Source organism: Dermacentor albipictus, chromosome 8, assembly GCF_038994185.2.
Source record: "Dermacentor albipictus isolate Rhodes 1998 colony chromosome 8, USDA_Dalb.pri_finalv2, whole genome shotgun sequence".
NCBI lineage: Eukaryota > Metazoa > Arthropoda > Arachnida > Ixodida > Ixodidae > Dermacentor > Dermacentor albipictus.
In genome coordinates, this window is record NC_091828.1 from 100418451 (window position 1) to 100435384 (window position 16934).

The 16934-nt window shown below is 48.7% G+C and overlaps 1 protein-coding gene across 1 annotated transcript in view; it reads left to right on the plus strand.

Annotated features, from left to right (window-relative positions):
- The window catches only part of LOC139048909 (receptor-type guanylate cyclase Gyc76C-like), a 326307-nt gene that overhangs the window by 298661 nt on the left and 10712 nt on the right, over window positions 1-16934 (plus strand). The window contains exons 16-23 of the mRNA XM_070523840.1: window positions 1088-1268; window positions 9791-9940; window positions 11586-11760; window positions 12221-12361; window positions 12911-13034; window positions 13987-14329; window positions 15696-15787; window positions 16482-16748. Of these exons, the coding sequence (XP_070379941.1) occupies window positions 1088-1268; window positions 9791-9940; window positions 11586-11760; window positions 12221-12361; window positions 12911-13034; window positions 13987-14329; window positions 15696-15787; window positions 16482-16748 (1473 nt within the window). The remainder of the gene's footprint in view (window positions 1-1087; window positions 1269-9790; window positions 9941-11585; window positions 11761-12220; window positions 12362-12910; window positions 13035-13986; window positions 14330-15695; window positions 15788-16481; window positions 16749-16934) is intronic.

Sequence of the window (16934 nt, forward strand, 5' to 3'; positions counted from 1 at the left end):
AAACTCATCCCTGGTTCGAACTGAATTCTCGTGCTCTCTGGGACAATATTACCCTAGAGCAACATAATTATTAGTTTAAACTAGCTCATTTTCCCCCTTTCAATGAGTAGTCATGCAACACAAAAACCTGCGCAGTTGCGTGCAAAACCGAGCAACTAGTCCATCAGCGGCAGTGAAACTAGCTGTACGAGAGAGTTCCCAAACTTTTCCGCCTTCTTAGGAACCTTGTTTTTCATTTCCCGAAATGGACCGAAGAGTCTACAAGTTATTCAATATATCCGGTCCAATTACTTCGCTGTACCGGGCTGTTTGCAAAAACGCTTCGCTATATCCGAGATCAGTACTTCTATAATCTCCGCTATAGCCGACACGTGTACCTGTAGGCTTTGTCGGGTGCGCTCCATACAGCGCACATGTCCCTGCTCGATACCGACTACACCGCTCTACACGTTGTTGCCGCCACCGCCGTACAAGAACCGTAGTGGATCCTCCCCCATTAAAGCTTCCCTGCCAGAGGCGTCGGCCAACACAGCAATTAAGATATTTATGGTCATGCAACGGAAAAAGACAAGAATGCTTTTTGTCAGTTCTGATTCACAAAATCGCCACACGTTGTCGCCACCCTCTCTCCTGCTACCGCGTTCGTGTATATTTTTGGTATTCTTTTCTTTTATTCCAAAAACGTAAAAGCGTGTGTTCCAGCTATAACGTGTGTTCCAGCTAACATTAGCCGAGGTGTTGAAAGGAAAAGGATAAATTTTTAAAAAGACACTGCATGATATGATTATGAGATCTATGGTGTTGGGTTTTCAGAGGTCTTAAAGTCGTATCTTGCACCGTGCTCTCTAAAACATCTTTTTTTAACAGCTTGACTAGCGTTAGCTGGAACATCGTATGTACGAACGAGCTAAAGTTCTGTAACGCTTAGAGCATCAGTCTGACTGGACCGAACCGAACCGGAGCCTGTGCGTGCCCGCGCTGCAGAGTCGATCGCGTGAGAGTGCGTTGCTGTTGTGTAACTTGTGAGCGCCGATCCACGGTTCCTCTCGCTATAGCGTGACCCTCTTTCTGCGTGCGCTCCTCGTAGGGCCTGCGCTACCTGCACGAGAGTGACCTGCGGGTGCACGGGAACCTCAGGTCGACCAACGTGCTCGTCACCAACCTGTGGGTGCTTCGACTCACCAATTTCGGACTGCTCGAGCTGCGTTCCACCAATGCGGCGGCGCGCGCAAGTCGGGACGATAAGGAGGACTACCAACTGTACCGCAGTAAGCCATCAACAACCCTTTGGGAAAGCCCCGCGCGACGTTCAATCGCATCTCGACAGAAAGTCAATCGAAAGCAGCGAGAAGTCAGCCGGGAGTCAACGGTATTTCTATGAGGACGCCTGCTTCTCTTCATTCGACTTTTATCGCTTTAACAATTACGCAGACGCTCCAGGTGAATTTTCGCCGTCGCCGGGATGTTGGGCATAAAGTTCAGATGCGATAAGATCCTATGGCGCTCCGCGCGCCCTATACTTTAGGTGCGAGGGGAATCGTGTGAGTGCGCCGAGAAAGAGGGTGGCTTGATGCGCGCCTCTGTCACGGGATCAAGCGCGCCCTGGAGAAAGCGGAGCCGGTGAGTGCGCGACTTTTCCTCGAGCCAGATTGTGGCTGCGCTGTCGAGTGCGCACGCAGGCCACGCTCCTACCTTGGGAGTGAATGTGCGGCGGGTGCAATGACCACGGGCGAGCCGAGATGGCTGACGGCTTCACGCGCGCTCCGTTCCCGCGCACCTTGTGTTGGAGGTCGCGTAATCCGGAAGTTTCCCGAGACGCGTTGAAGTGAAAGGCAGCGCGAAGCGTTCGCTCCTTGTCGTCGGCGCTCTTTGTCATGCGACCGCTGCACAGCGAGTGCTCGTGGTCATCGAGTGCTCGCGGTCATCGAGTGAGATATGTTAGTGCTTGCCGGTGTGACGCCTGATGCCGGGCTTGTTAATTTAATCAGTAATCCAATGCTTACTGCTGCTTATACGGCCGATAAAACGGCGAACCTTACTTCGCGTACTTGTTCACTAGTTTGCTATGACCCGCCGTGGTTGCTCAGTGGCTATGGTGTTAGGCAGCTGATGTGAGCGCTGTACAGCGAGTGCTCGTGGTCATCGAGTGAGATATGTTAATGCTTGCCGGTGTGACGCCTGACGCCGGGCTTGTCAATTTAATTAGTAATCCAATGCTTACTGCTACTTATGCGGCCGATAAAATGGCGAACCGTACTTCGCGTACTTGTGCACTAATTTGCTATGACCCGCCGTGGTTGCTCAGTGGCTATGGTGTTAGGCAGCTGAGCACGAGGCCGCGGGATCGAATCCCGGCCACGGCGTCCGCATATCGATGGGGGCGAAATGCGAAAACACCCCTGTGCTTAGATTTAGGTTTACGTTTGAGAACCCCAGGTGGTCGAAATTTCCGGAGTACTCCACTACGGCGTGCCTCATAATCAGAAAGTGGTTTTGGCACGTAAAATTCCATAATTTTTTTATTTGCTATTGCTGTCCACGCTTCGGCTGCCTTTCGGGCGAAACGGAGAGTTTTTTAGGTGTATTTAAACATGCAAAGCATAAATTACCTATTATTGAAAGGCAGGCTTCCTAGCTCATAAACTAGTAACGAAAAGGGAAACAGGAACGCCGACTGTCAACCGGAAGCTCGCGCAGTGGCGGAGAAGGAATACTCAAGACTTATCTGCGCATGCTTCGAGGAAAGGCAGCGCCAACCCGTCAATATCGCACTAGTGCAGAGCCCTCGCGACAGGTGACCGTTTCGGCACCAGCGTTCCTCATTAGACAGTTTTAGTTACACGTACGTAGAGGCTTTGCGTACGTAGAGCTTCAACGTGTGAGCAGTGCGCATGCGTAGAACGTAGGGGGGCTCGCGCGTCTCACGGACGTACGTGAGGTTCAATTCTTTGCGTGCGTTTCTCGTGCACGTAGACAGCTTCGCGCGGGAGTTCCGCAAGATCACGAACAAGCGATAGCGGGCCACGCGCGCGCAGACGGCTCGCATCGAAACACGGCGACGGGGTTGAATTGGCTACCGCCGTGTTCACATTTCCCGATAGATGGAGCTACGGGGTCCCTCTTGGCATGCGTCGCGTACGTATAGCTAAATGCGTTTCAGATGGCGTGCACGTAAGGTGCGTAGGCTTTTCACGTTTGCGTACGGGAAGCCTCTACGTACTATCGGCGTCAAATGAAAGTTGAACAGCGGAGCGCGTGGACCAAGCATAAGTGAAGATATAGTTCGCGCCGTCCAATCATCACCATTGACAGGCGCGCACATCCGGTTTGGCCGCACTGCGCGATCCCCCTCTAGTGAGATAATGTCGCTTCTGTTCTGGTTCTTACATTTGAAAGGGAGAAAATGAAAAATAAAAATGAAGCTAGAATATTGCAGTTTACGGCGAGTCTTATCGCACAGATCGCCGAAACAACAAGCGCTGTCGGCGCGAACAGCGGTGCCCGTTGTGCAGTTTGCACCGTCATCGCAAGGTAGATTCGCCCGCGCGGTTTGCAGCATGCGCACCACATTCGTTCTTTCGGCAAACTTGCGCTGCGCGATATCGCTGGCAGCTGCGACAGCGGCCGGCATGCCGAGCGCGTTTGGCCATTTGACATGGTTTCACTCCCAAACCTCGCGCAGTGCGGCCAAACCGGATGTGCGCGCCTGCCAATGGTGATGACTGGACGGCGCGCACTATATCTTCACTTATGCTTGGTCCAGGCGCTCCGCTGTTCAACTTTCATTTGACGCCGATAGTACGTGTAACTAAATCTGTCTATTGTGTCACTCAATATACGACTGACTTACGCACGCCCTACAACTATTGTGCCACCCTCGGTTGTCTTGCACAGGGAGGAATCGCCACGCCTAAACAGTTGTCAGTCACAAGTGCCCGCGCATGCCCGAGGTTGATGGGTTTTTGGTGCCGCTTTCCCCTCGAACGTGCGCAGATAAGTCTTCCGCCTTCCGTCCTTTTCCCGTTCTTACATTGTTGACCGTGTCAGCACGGCTGCGTTTCACTAACATGAATCCATACCGACTTGCTGAGCTTTCCGTTGTCCTAAAGTTATCTGCCTGCCTCGGCGCACTTTGCCAGAGTGGCTGCTAACACAGCTCATGCGCACGCGTACCCTGAGGGCGGTCGACGAGAAGGCTCGGAGCGAGCGTCGCGCTGTGCAAGATACACTGCGGGCGAGCGTCGAGCAGGGACGTTTGCTGGAACACATGCATGAAACCGAGCGTCGACGAATGGCTACGCTGACACGTGAACTGCGACAGTGGCGTTAGCGGGAGAAGAGCCGAGTTCCTAGCATCATTACTATCACATTGATGCCCAGACTGCTGGGAGTGTGTAATAATCATTCATTCGTTCGTTTACTGGAATTATCGCCAGCGCCATTGAGGCGTTGCAGCAGAAAATGGTCTAGTAACTATACGAAAGTACAAGCGCTAAGGAACCATCACAAAATTGAAGACAAATAGATTTTAAAAAAGATATAGACGCAAGAGTTACCCTTTATAGATGGGGCACGAAACTGTGAGATTGGGCTTCAGGCGTAAACGCCATAGCCCTCTGCAGTACTTTCTTCTACATATTAGTTTTAGTATGAGAAAATACTGATTTAAAAACCAGCGTGAGGTTTTGTTTCCCAAATTTGGCACTCACGAGCAAGTCTCTTTAAAGGGAAACTCTAAATGAGTTAATATTGATAGAACATTCTTTCAATACTCCACGTCGCAATTCTTTGACAGAGAAGTGTCGATGTCGTGCGCTTCAAGAATGGAAAAAGAAAGGAAGTTCAAAATATAACGAACGAGATGTGTCACTTCCGAATTTCGTGCCCATACTACGGCGCCGGTAAGGTCGGCGCGACGTCAGAGGTAAGCGATGTGCTTTCGTTTCTTCAGGCACGCTTCCATGAAAATATATACCTCCCACGTTGCCAGGTTTAGCTCACGTTTACTTTCGAACGCATTGGTCACCCTATTTGTTGACAAGTTAGCTAGATCCGGGTCGAAATGCATGACGCCATAGAAATGTGGTGGGGAGCGACATTTACTTCGGCTTCGTGGCGTTGTTCTTTCCTCCGGCTTTTCTGGGTTGCCAAAACTTCCAATCTCAACCGTAAGGCTGACGCGGACCTATTTCCTATTACTCGTGCGTGATGCACTAATCCAGCTTCTCTCCTCAGGGTCCTTTTTTACTTCAGCGCGCAGTCTTTTCTAAAATGCCATTCCGGACCCGCGATATCATCACCAGCTAGGTGTCAGCGACCCGTATTCGACGTTCGCGCTTAACTTACAAGCCGGCGATCATTCTGCGCACTTCTAGCTTCACCGCATAACGACGATGCGCGTGGCAGTGCACGCTTTACAGGCGGAAATTTATGATGGTGTTGTATAGCGAGCGTTTCACGAAACTTGAAGCAACCGTTTTTTTTTATTATTATTATTATTATTATTATTATTATTATTATTATTATTATTATTATTATTATTATTATTATGCAAAGCATACTAGCCGCACAACCACGCTCTTCCTTGCTGCGCCGCGCGCGGCCGCGTAGCTACCACATGACGTCATAACAGCTGCAAAAGTGGAGGCTCAACTCGTGCGCTCGCTTGCGGCCGCGTAGCTACATAGCCGGGTCTCAGCTTGTGCGCTCGCCTGCATGAGTTGTTTCTTTGTCGTCTAGCCGAACCAAATATAGCCAAGCAACAGCAGTTCACCAGGCTAAACAGTGGTTCAACAACTAAAATAAAGGCTAGTACGCTTCGCATCCTGGGCTTAACCTTAGCTAAGCCACAGCCATTTTTTTAATGCGTAGGCATTTCGATGCCTACCCAACGGGAAAACAAGACCGTCCGTCCGTCATGTAAGACGATCCTTCTCAAAATAGGGCCCGCAGTAGCGAGCGAATTTACCTTCGCGCCGGCTCTCGCTTCGACGCGAACTAAGCGGCGAGGACACAGCGCACACGAAGCTATCAGTACTCGGCGCACTCTGGCACCACCGCACATCGCTTTCAGGACAGAATCCGTGCGGCCGCGCACTACGCAGCCGCCGCCGCAGTACGTTTTAGCACGGTCGGTAACAGTTCGACGCGGATGGATAAGGCGCTAAAGCGCGATAACGGCTTATAATGATCTGAATGTCATCAGCGCACCTGGCGTCGCCACCTGCAGTAGTCTTCTTGCGTCGTCAATTCATCTTGCACCGCCGTCCGCACCAGTTCATCATCATCATCATCAGCAGCAGCAGCAGCAGCAGCAGCAGCAGCCTGGTTACGCCCACTGCAGGGCAAAGGCCTCTCCCATACTTCTCCAACAACCCCGCTCATGTACTAATTGTGGCCATGCCGTCCCTGCAAACTTCTTAATCTCATCCGCCCACCTAACTTTCTGCCGCCCCCTGCTACGCTTCCCTTCCCTTCCTTCCTTCCCTTCCTGACCAGTTCGTGTCACTGTAACGCTGTCGTTCGTACCGGTCGGATAAAGTTTCGTGACGTTGATAATGGCACAGGGCTGCGTGGAGATGAGCAAGTGCTTACTCATATTTAAACAACTTCCAAGAGGAGTTTCTGCGTGAATTCGCTTAAGTGCGTAAGCATTTCTATATCTACCCAATGAGGAAAACCGTCTATCTGTCACGTAAGACGGATCGCTATAAATAAATAATGTATAAGAAAAAGAACAACTACGAAACGAAAAAACGTTGATGGTGGTGTATTGCGAACCTACGACCCCGCGGTCAGAAGCCCGTTGTCTTGCCCACTGGGCTAAACACCCACGCTTACAGACGGTGAATATATCTGAACCATATCAATGTGTTGCACCAGCAGTACAGAAGAACAGTTTCCATGAAGCAATTCTCGGAATATTTGTTGATGGTTGAATGAAAACTACCTCGAGGACTACATGTAGACCCGAATTGGAGCATTACAGACATTAGGGAAATTTTGCACATCTGGCTTCCAGCGACCTCGTTCTTGTTTCTCGAGAGTGAATGCTGCATGTGGGGGCGAATACTTTTGTGCCGGAAAATCCTATCCGATCTTAAACAAAGAACGCTCTTTCCCAGTTGAAAATGACAACAGAGGTTGTGTTCAGTACTACAGAAATTTCTGTTGTACAACAGGATTTTTCTGTAGTGACTACAGATTCCTGATGGAGCGACAGACTTTTCTGATGTACAACAGACATTTGTTGTTGCTACTACAGAAGTACAGTCTGTCGTATGTCTGTTGTTACTACAGAAAGCTGAAGCTCTACAACAGATTTTTGTAGTACTACAGAAATTTCTGTTGTACAACAGGATTTTTCTGTAGTAACTACAGATTCCTGATGGAGCGACAGACTTTTCTGATGTACAACAGACATTTGTTGTTGCTACTACAGAAGTACAGTCTGTCGTATGTCTGTTGTTACAACTGAAAGCTGAAGCTCTACAACAGATTTTTGTAGTACTACAGAAAAAATTGTCATCACTACAGGCACCCTGTTGTCCCAACAGAAATGTTCCTGAAGTAACCCGAAAAACTTCTGTAGTGCTACAGAGAGCTGTTGAAATACTACAGAAACCTATTGTGGCAACAGGCCCCCAATTGTCACAACAGAAGTGTTCCTGAAGTAATGCGACCAACTTCTGTTGTACTACAGAAAAATGTTGTTGTACGACAGAAGCCTATCATTGCAACAGGCCCCCAGTTGTCATAACAGAAGTGTTCCTGAAGTAATGGACAAACTGCTGTTGTACTACAGAGAACTGTTCCACAACGGAAACCTATCGCCGCAACATGTACCCAATGATGACAACAGAAGTGCACTGAAATTGTGTGATGCGACAAGCTTCTGTAGTGCCCGGTTGAAAAAGACAAAAGGAATTCCTGTCGCAACTACAGAAATTCTGTTGTACGACAGAAGTTGTTGACATTTCTTAATTGGGAGACATTTCTGACATTACGACAGAAATTCTGATTTCGCAACAGAAGCATTCTGTCGCGACAACAAGAGTTCTGAAGTCGGAACAACAGCTTTATATCCTGACAGCGACTCCGACGTTACGACACCAATTCTGACGTCGCAGCAGAAACATTCGGTCGCGACGGCCAAGAGTTCCGAAGTCGCAACAGAAGCGCTTTCCGTCGCGGTCCTTTAAAATTGTATGTTTTCGCATCGGTGGTGTACACTGTACTTTTCTCTTGCGCGGTATTCAATCGCGCTTCTCTGAAGCCGGCAATGCTGATGGCACCGACACCGGTAATAAAGTCGACGTGGCGAATAGTTACAATTGTGCCGTGACGACGCGGCACCAGCAACGCCCTACCGGCCGCCTCAAACTCGGCCGCTGATCAAAATCATACCATCTGCGGGAATGGCTGCGTATCCGTTTTTTTTTTGGTAAGATGTGGCACACAGGCCTGTGGACTTACATGTGCTGTTACACTGACACATTAGTTAATTTCCCAGGAATATTTCACAAGCTTATGCGAAGCGGAAAAGAAGATTTGGGTTGTTCCACAAAGTTGCGTGAAAAGCTGTCTCGCTCGGGTCTCATTAATCTGGTACAGTGCTGCCGTGAGAAGCCAGTATGCTCTCAGAAAGCACTCTCATCCACGAATGTTCATGTACCTATTTTGCATTGAACACACGAATTATATGCGCGCTCAAAAGTGTAAAGAACGAGAGACAACTGTCGAAACTAGCAGTAATAACCCTAAAAGTCAACGTTGTCTATTTCTGAATTTCTTATTTAATAAGGATATCGTACACCAAAATCGATGTTCTAGCACTGCAAGATGTACCTGTCGATGGTACGAACACTCTTGCTCTTCTAGAGATGCGGCACTTGAAGCGGTGGAGTGATAGCGGATCTTGGCTCTCAAAATGCAAATGTAAACATCAGCGCATCGGCTCGTCGTACTGTTCACATGGCCAAAACGTACACTCGAAAAGCATGTCAGGGGTGGTGCAGTGGTAAGATGCCGGGCTCGAAATCATGAGGTCGCATGTTCGAATCCTAGGCGAAGACGTTTTTTTTTTAATTTTTTTTTTACTTTTATGTTTTTCTTTTTTGTACTAACAAATTTACATAACCTTACGGACGTCTCTGTCAATTTTTAATTGAATATTGATCAAGAACTACACAACTTTCTACTACAGGACGTCACACTACAGACAACAGAACTACAGACAACAGAACTACAGACAACAGAACTACAGACAACAGAACTACAGACAACAGAACTACAGGCAACAGAACTACAGGCAACAGAACTACAGGCAACAGAACTACAGAAACAACGTCCCAAAATACGACAGACTCTTAAAATTTCCTGTTGTGTTTTTCAACTGGGTTGTCTCCCTCTTCCTCTTTCTTTCTTTTCCCAACCCTCCGTGGTTGCTCAGTGGCTATGGTGTTGGGCTGCTGAGCACGAGGTCGCGGGATTGAATCCCGGCCACGGCGGCCGCATTTCGATGGGGGCGAAATGCGAAAACACCCGTGGTACTTAGATTTAGGTGCACGTTAAAGAACCCCAGGTGGTCGAAATTTCCGGAGTCCTCCACTACGGCGTGCCTCATAATCAGAAAGTGGTTTTGGCACGTAAAACCCCATAATTACATTCTTTCTTTTCCCGTTGCTTTTATTCTCTTTTTGACCTACTTTCTGTTCAGTGCCCTTGGAAAGCACCGCACAGCGTTGCTCGTCCACCCGATCCATACCTCGCACTCTGCGTGTGCTCGCAGGCCAGCTCTGGCGGTCGCCCGAGGTGCTCCGCAAGCCGTCGCACTACCCGCGGGGAAGCCAGAAGGACGACATGTACGCATTCGCCATCATTCTGCACGAGATCATCGGTCGCCAGGGCCCCTGGGGCAGCACGCCACTCGAACCCAAAGGTCAGCACTGTGTGTTCCAGGATGTTCTCGCACGTGTCCATAGACCAGCTGCAAGGCGTTCTGTTTGCAAATGATAGCAATGTATTGTGGCGTTTCTTGCACTAACCCTGTACGCAAGCGCACTTTCCCGTCAGTAAGAAGTGAAACTACACCACTAGCGAGAACTGGGCGAACTTGAATATGTTCCTGATCTGTCAGCGCAACAAATGAAGGCTAGAATATAGACAAAACGTTTTATAAATCACTGTTGGGGTATCTTTCTGGAATGGGCCTGCATGCTTATGTTTAACTCCAATATGATGTTATGCCGCATGGCAACCCAAGTGAAAAGAAACGAAGAGCAGGTAAAATCGAAAAAGGAGAGACGGCCATAGACACTGTCTATCAACTGAAGTTTTAATGCAATCTACGCTGTATATATTGGTAATCTGTTTGCATTAAAGCTTCAGTTAACAACCAACGCATGTGATTGCCTGTTTTGTTTTTTCGTTGTTGTCTAGTGGTTGCACCTACAGAGCATGAATTGTGGAACAGCTTGTTCACCTTTATTTCGGGCCATGGAAAATAGATTTAACAATTAAACGTTAAAGTTTGAAGCTAATTGGTATATACTTAATTAGCATTTACGTTGCTGAACTATCCACAGTTGAAACCTCACTCCAGTGTATCGCAAATACTCTACGTGCCAGAACTTCGCCAGGATTTAGCTCTCTTGCAAATCTCGTATCCCGTAAAGCTTTGGGGCGGCACATGCCCGACGTGCAACCCTAGTTGCACACTGGGCATGCACACCTTGCTGCTTGTTGGTGCAGTGGGGTCCACTGTGAAACGGAACACGAGTGAGTGCCGAGCTGGTGGGAATGTTCACCTCTGGAGAATGTAAGACATCCGAGATTTGCAGCAGACGACCTGTACTTGACGGTGGTGCTGTCACCTTTAGAGTCACTTATGCACGGCACTGCCATAGCCTGAGCCGGGATTTAGCGCTAGAGCGCCAGCAAAGTTAAGAGCCGGTGAGTTGACTCGTCATTTTAGCAGGGGATCGCATCGCACTAAGCGGCTTAGGTGTAGCACACCCAACACGGGACACGAGAGCGGTGCAGACACCTGCTGGGCACATCTTGTGAGCGTTGAGCAGTGCGCCAAAAAAATTGGAGGACGCTTAAGCTTCGCCTTCAAGAGTGGAACGCGAAAGCGTTCCCGTCGACCCGCCAAGGGGTGTAAGACAATGGGCTACGGCGCAGCGACTACGCGCCCCGCATCGGACGCGGGGAGCGTCGAACAACGCCGCGTTCGGCGCGGCAACGAAATGTGCGCCTGAGCAAGCGACTCACGCCTGAGCCTTATGAACAGCTCGTTTCTAAGGCAACACCGCATTCACTAGAGGCGCTTTCGTACCGCTTCGAAGCATCGAACTCGTGGCTCAGTGGTAGCGTCTCCGTCTCACACTCCGGAGACCCTGGTTCGATTCCCACGCAGCCCATCTTTCAAGTTGTTTTTTATTCATGAAGTGCCTGCTGGGATTTATCGCTCACGGCCAACGCCGCCGACGCCGACGACACCGGCTTTTCTCCGACACGAGCTCCTTAACGCTGTCGCGTTAAAATGTGCCTGACATCGTGCCCTCCTTTCTGGCGCGCTGCAGAGATCATAGACAAGGTGAAGGCTGGCGGCGACCCGCCATTCCGGCCGCCGGTGTCGGACCTGCAGTGCCAGGACTACGTACTGAGCGTCATCGCCGACTGCTGGGCAGAGAAGTGTGACGCGAGGCCCGAACTGAGCCAGGTGCAGGAGCGCCTCAAGAAGATGCGTCAGGGCATGTGAGTTTGATCTCGAGTAAAACATCAGGTGCAATCCCGTCTTTCTTTTTTTTTAATTCGTACCGTTGCCTTTCCGTCTCTCAATGTTATCCCTGACCTTTCACCCTTTACCGCTCGTTGGCAAACGTGACAAAGCGCCAAACACGTTCACGCTCGCAAAACATAAGTGCCCTCTTAAGGCTGCGAAAAACCACTAGACTCACCTTGCTCTGGTAACCGTCACCTAAGTTTACACTGTCTGTTGCACAGCTTTCAAGAACTTTTAATATGTTTGACTAGAGTAAGAGTAAGATGTGACCTCTATAGGCTCGAGTATAGCCAAATTCCGCTCAACGGTAGTGCCAGTGTACATCGGTCACGGATAATTCCCGAAAGATCCGCCTACAGCCAACAGTGCATTCTCTTCTTCCTTGAAGCACAGGCGTTTGCTGAGCTTTGACCTTGCACACACGCCATGCAGGAAGCCCAACATCATGGACAACCTGATGTCCCTGATGGAGAAGTACGCTGACAACTTGGAGGAGCTGGTGACTGAGCGGACCTGCCTTTTGGAAGAAGAGAAAAAGAAAACGGAGGCCCTACTGCATCGCATGCTGCCAAAGTATGTGCCCATTTCTCGCTTTGGCAAGAGTATTGACTCTTCTTTTTTGTTTTTGCCGAGAGCTACGCTAAATGGATCGCATGGCTCAAGGTCACGTTTTATGATTGTTTATTTTGGTTCAAAACTGCCGTTACGGCATCTTAATAAAACAGAGATTCACAGGAAGATGGGGATATGATCAACAGTTGCCAAACAAAAGGACTTGTCAGAAAATCGGCCAAGACAAGTGCTGTTGCAAAGACAAGTCGTTTTTTTTAAAAAAACGCTTGCTTCAGGCTGATGCTTCTCTTGTTCAGCCGCTACTGATCACTGGGTCTTGTACGCGTCTGAGAAATATACTCGGAAGAATCACTACAGTTGAGCATCGTATTCTTGCTAGCATTCTCTTGCCAGGCTGCGTTTTGAGCGTTGCACTTGCAATTATGAAAATGGGCTTGTCGACAGCATGCGTTGTGATCGAGCAACTTGTCTTTTCTGTATATTCCGCTCACACAAACAGTGCACGAGTTGTTTTTCTTGGACTTCATTCTCCCAATGCCATTCACACAGGACCGTAGCTCTCCAACTGATGCGGGGTCAGATGGTCGTGCCCGAGTCCTTCGATTCCGTGACCATCTACTTCAGCGACATCGTTGGCTTCACCGAGATGTCCGCCACCAGCACGCCACTGGAGGTACGACCATCGAGCTCACACCATTTCTTTGACGATGTTCATATCGGCAGATAGAACAGATAGGTATGATAGGCAGATAGGTGATAGGCGATAGGTATAGATAGGTGATAGTGGTGATAGTGGTGATAGGCAGACACGTATGAAGAAGGAAAGGCTGGGGTGTTAATTAAACATCGTTGCACCTGGTTTGCTGCCTTACTTTTGGAGAAGGGCGAAAGTTGAGCGAACGACGCGAAGGAAGAAATGTGTGCACGCCAGCATATTGATGTTCACGTACACATATACTCGCAACTGCTCGTCTAACCCAATTAACTTCACGAAGCACATCAGTCCTTTAGTGGCTTTGCGAATGCTAGAGCTCTTCGGCCAAGGCCCCCGGACCTTATTCTTCCAAGAATAATCCGTTGTCTAAGCGGCTGAGACTAGCACGCAGAGCGGATCATTGTGGGTTGAAGGTTGGACAGTCTCGCTCTATAGTTTTGTCACATTTTGCGAAGGTGGTGCGAGGCACCGTTTATCATTACGACGGGGAATCAATCAGCATTCGTGAACAGAGAAGAGGCAGGGAAGTTAACCAGACAAAAAGTGTGGTTAGCTACCCTGCACTGTGGAAAGGGGTTTAAAGAAATTGTACGGGAGCAGCACGCATCGCTGTCGTAGTCTATAGTCATAGACAAACTTTCATCATCATCATCAGCCTGGTTACGCCCACTGCAGGGCAAAGGCCTCTCCCATACTTCTCCAACTACCCCGGTCATGTATGACTAAAGACAAACTTTAGTCATAGTGATAGACTGTGTCACGGCATCTAAAGTGAACGCACGCACTAAAGGCAGCCGGAGTGCCAGTTCACTTCCTGCAGTCTACAGCGCTGCGGTCCAGGGCCTTCAACTCGCTTGTTTCGTTTAGTAAACCTTCACTGAGCTCGCTCGATCGTTCAACTCTCGCACAGGTGGTGAACTTCCTGAACGAGCTGTACACGTGCTTCGACTCGATCATCCGCCACTACGACGTGTACAAGGTGGAGACCATCGGCGACGCCTACATGGTGGTGAGCGGGCTGCCCGAGCGCAATGATGACGCGCACGCCCGCGAGGTGGCCTCCATGGCGCTCGAGATCCTGGACGCCGTGCGCCACTTCACCATCCGGCACCGGCCCGGGGCGACGCTCAAGCTGCGCATCGGCATCCATTCGGGGCCCGTGGTCGCCGGCGTGGTCGGGCTCACCATGCCCCGGTACTGTCTCTTTGGCGACACCGTCAACACCGCATCCCGCATGGAGTCCAACGGTGAAGGTACGTATAGAACGCTCGCTCCGTGACCTCGCCTTGAAAACTGAACGTTCGAGGCAGGTCTGTCTTGTTCGATGGAAAAAGTGTCAAGAATAGTGACAGCAATAGCTTCGATGATTTTTCCCAAGTTTTAAGGCAATGGATAATGTAAGCTGAATCATATCGACGTATGTTTCTAAACATGTCTGACGTTCTTTTTCGTGGTTATGAAAACGTAAGCAGCATGGCTGTAGCGAGATTTATGGAAGCAGTACTGAGTTTTGTAGAAATAGCTGATATGGGTTATTTCCTGAATCAAATTGACATATGCTCCTGAATGTAGCCATTACCGGTTTCGTTCGTGTGCTTACAACACAGATTTTTACAGCAATAGCCATAATGTTCTGTGGCAATGGCTGCTGTCGGCTAGATCGATAAGGTAGCTTACTAAACCGTCACTTTCGCAAATGTGGCTGTCATTCTGTTTAATGGCATATGTGGGCGAGTGTTAAGGTGATATTCTTTCGTGACGTACAGAGAATATAGTATGGCATGCAGTCAGCCATATGTGCTTGTTAGTTGCTGCTGTTTTAGTGGTGAGCATTGTGCAAAAACTTTGATGCACTGTTATGTAAGAAATGCAGCCTGACTTTCATAGATAGGGTCTATTGATGTGCAGTGCTGAAAATAGTCTATGTCAGTTATGTTTATGCAGAGTTGTCATTGCCATTTGATACGCCCTTGGGCAGTAACACTTAACCTGTACTGACTTACTATATAAATCGGAATATAGCTTGAGTGTGATATAGGTTGAACCCTTGGTCTTGGGAACTGAGTGATCATGCTGCTGTTCGCTTTGACAAACTCTTCAAATTTTTTCTTTAACGCCGCTGAAAGCTATCTATGCATGCCGCTACTCATAGCTAACCACACCGAAGCGAATCTCACATGAGGTCGATTGGAAGAGCGCACTCAAGTAAATGCAACAAGAGAAAAAAAATGGTTTAGTGATCACATTTAATTCGATAACATGCATGTCATACGTTGAAATAACATGACTTGCATTAAGCTGAAGTCCGCTATATAAGGCAGGAGGCAACTCACGGCTGCTTTTTTTCGAGACAATATCTCTACTTATATTCTGCTTTATACAGTATGCAGTGTGCCGTGACTGGATAAATTCCTTGTAACTGATGTAAATCCTTATCAACAATGGCTTTGTATTTTATATATTAGTAATAAGGTGCTACAGATATTAGAACCATGTAGATGCCTCAGTTGCTACTTGTTCTGTTAAGAAAGTTTTCAATTCTGAAAACGCTACATTGTATATATCCTTACTGCTTAGAGCAAGCAACCTGCATAATGTTAACCTTTTCCATCTTTACAGCGCTAAAGATTCACATCAGCAGCCAGTGTAGGGACCTGCTTGTAAAAATTGGAGGATATGACATTGCTGACCGGGGCCTTGTAAAAATGAAGGTAAGTTATCATTGATTACTTACCGTACATGCAGATGATGCAAGGGCAATTTCTGAAGTCATTGCTCATTTTTCAAATGGCTTTTATTTTTCTTATATGCTATACACAGTGACGTTGCGTTCAATATGTTCATACTATACGCATTGTTACCTGAACAACTTGCTGAAAGATCATTATACCTCTGTACCTGGCTTGTTTACGAAGGTGACTTCCTTTTGTTGTGGCTGCACTGTTGCAGCATTTGTTCATATTACACCCTACAACACTTCGCCGTGGTTAGCGCTAAAGAAGTATAGAAAGAATGAACCTTGTTAATAAGTTCCATCTCTAATTCTAATTCATTTGAATTGAGCTAAGATAATAGCTTGACATGTGAACCCCGCTTACTGACTTCCTGCGTACTCATGATGGATGCTTCAGCATTTGATGCTGGGTGCGCCATACAGGCGGTTAGTCACTTGCATTGTCTATCTTTGCGTGTGGCACTGATTTCAAATTTTGCAATCCTGTAAAAAGTCAAGTACAAACAGAACAGCCACGACAGGGCCTCGTTTCGCAAACTTCCTCGGATTCCCAAAAGGAGCGAGCGTATTTCAAGGAAAAACTCCGCCGTACGAACTTAGCTGCTTTCGCACGTCAGTGTGCACGGTTTTTTTCTCGCCTCACCAAGCACTCTCGGTGTACCCCGGTGCAGGGCAAGGGCGAGCTGCGCACCTATTGGCTGCTGGGCCACAAGGCGGGTCCCCAGCATCGCCGTGGTGATGGCAACCAGTTTTTGCCGGCGCCGCTGTTCAATGTGGGTGACGGTGGCTCGGTGGGGGGTGCCATGGCGGCGCCCCACCGGAGCCCCAAGACAGAGGGCCTACCTCGGCGGGGGTCACTCATCCCCAAGCTGCCGGACCACGACACTGACCTGCTGGGCACAGGCCTTATGAATGGCTCCGTGATGGGCGGCATCCAGGCAAGCACACTTGTTTCCTCAGGAACATTGTTGCCTCTAAGAGAAGTTCTTCGTAATGTCTTCGGGGACGTATAGGGCTGTGGTATAGTGTAGAAAGTTCGGAGAGTTGGTATTAGTTTATGCTCGAAACAGTGTTAAAAGACAGGACGTGTAGAGGGAAAAGACAAGACAGCGCTGACCGTCAAC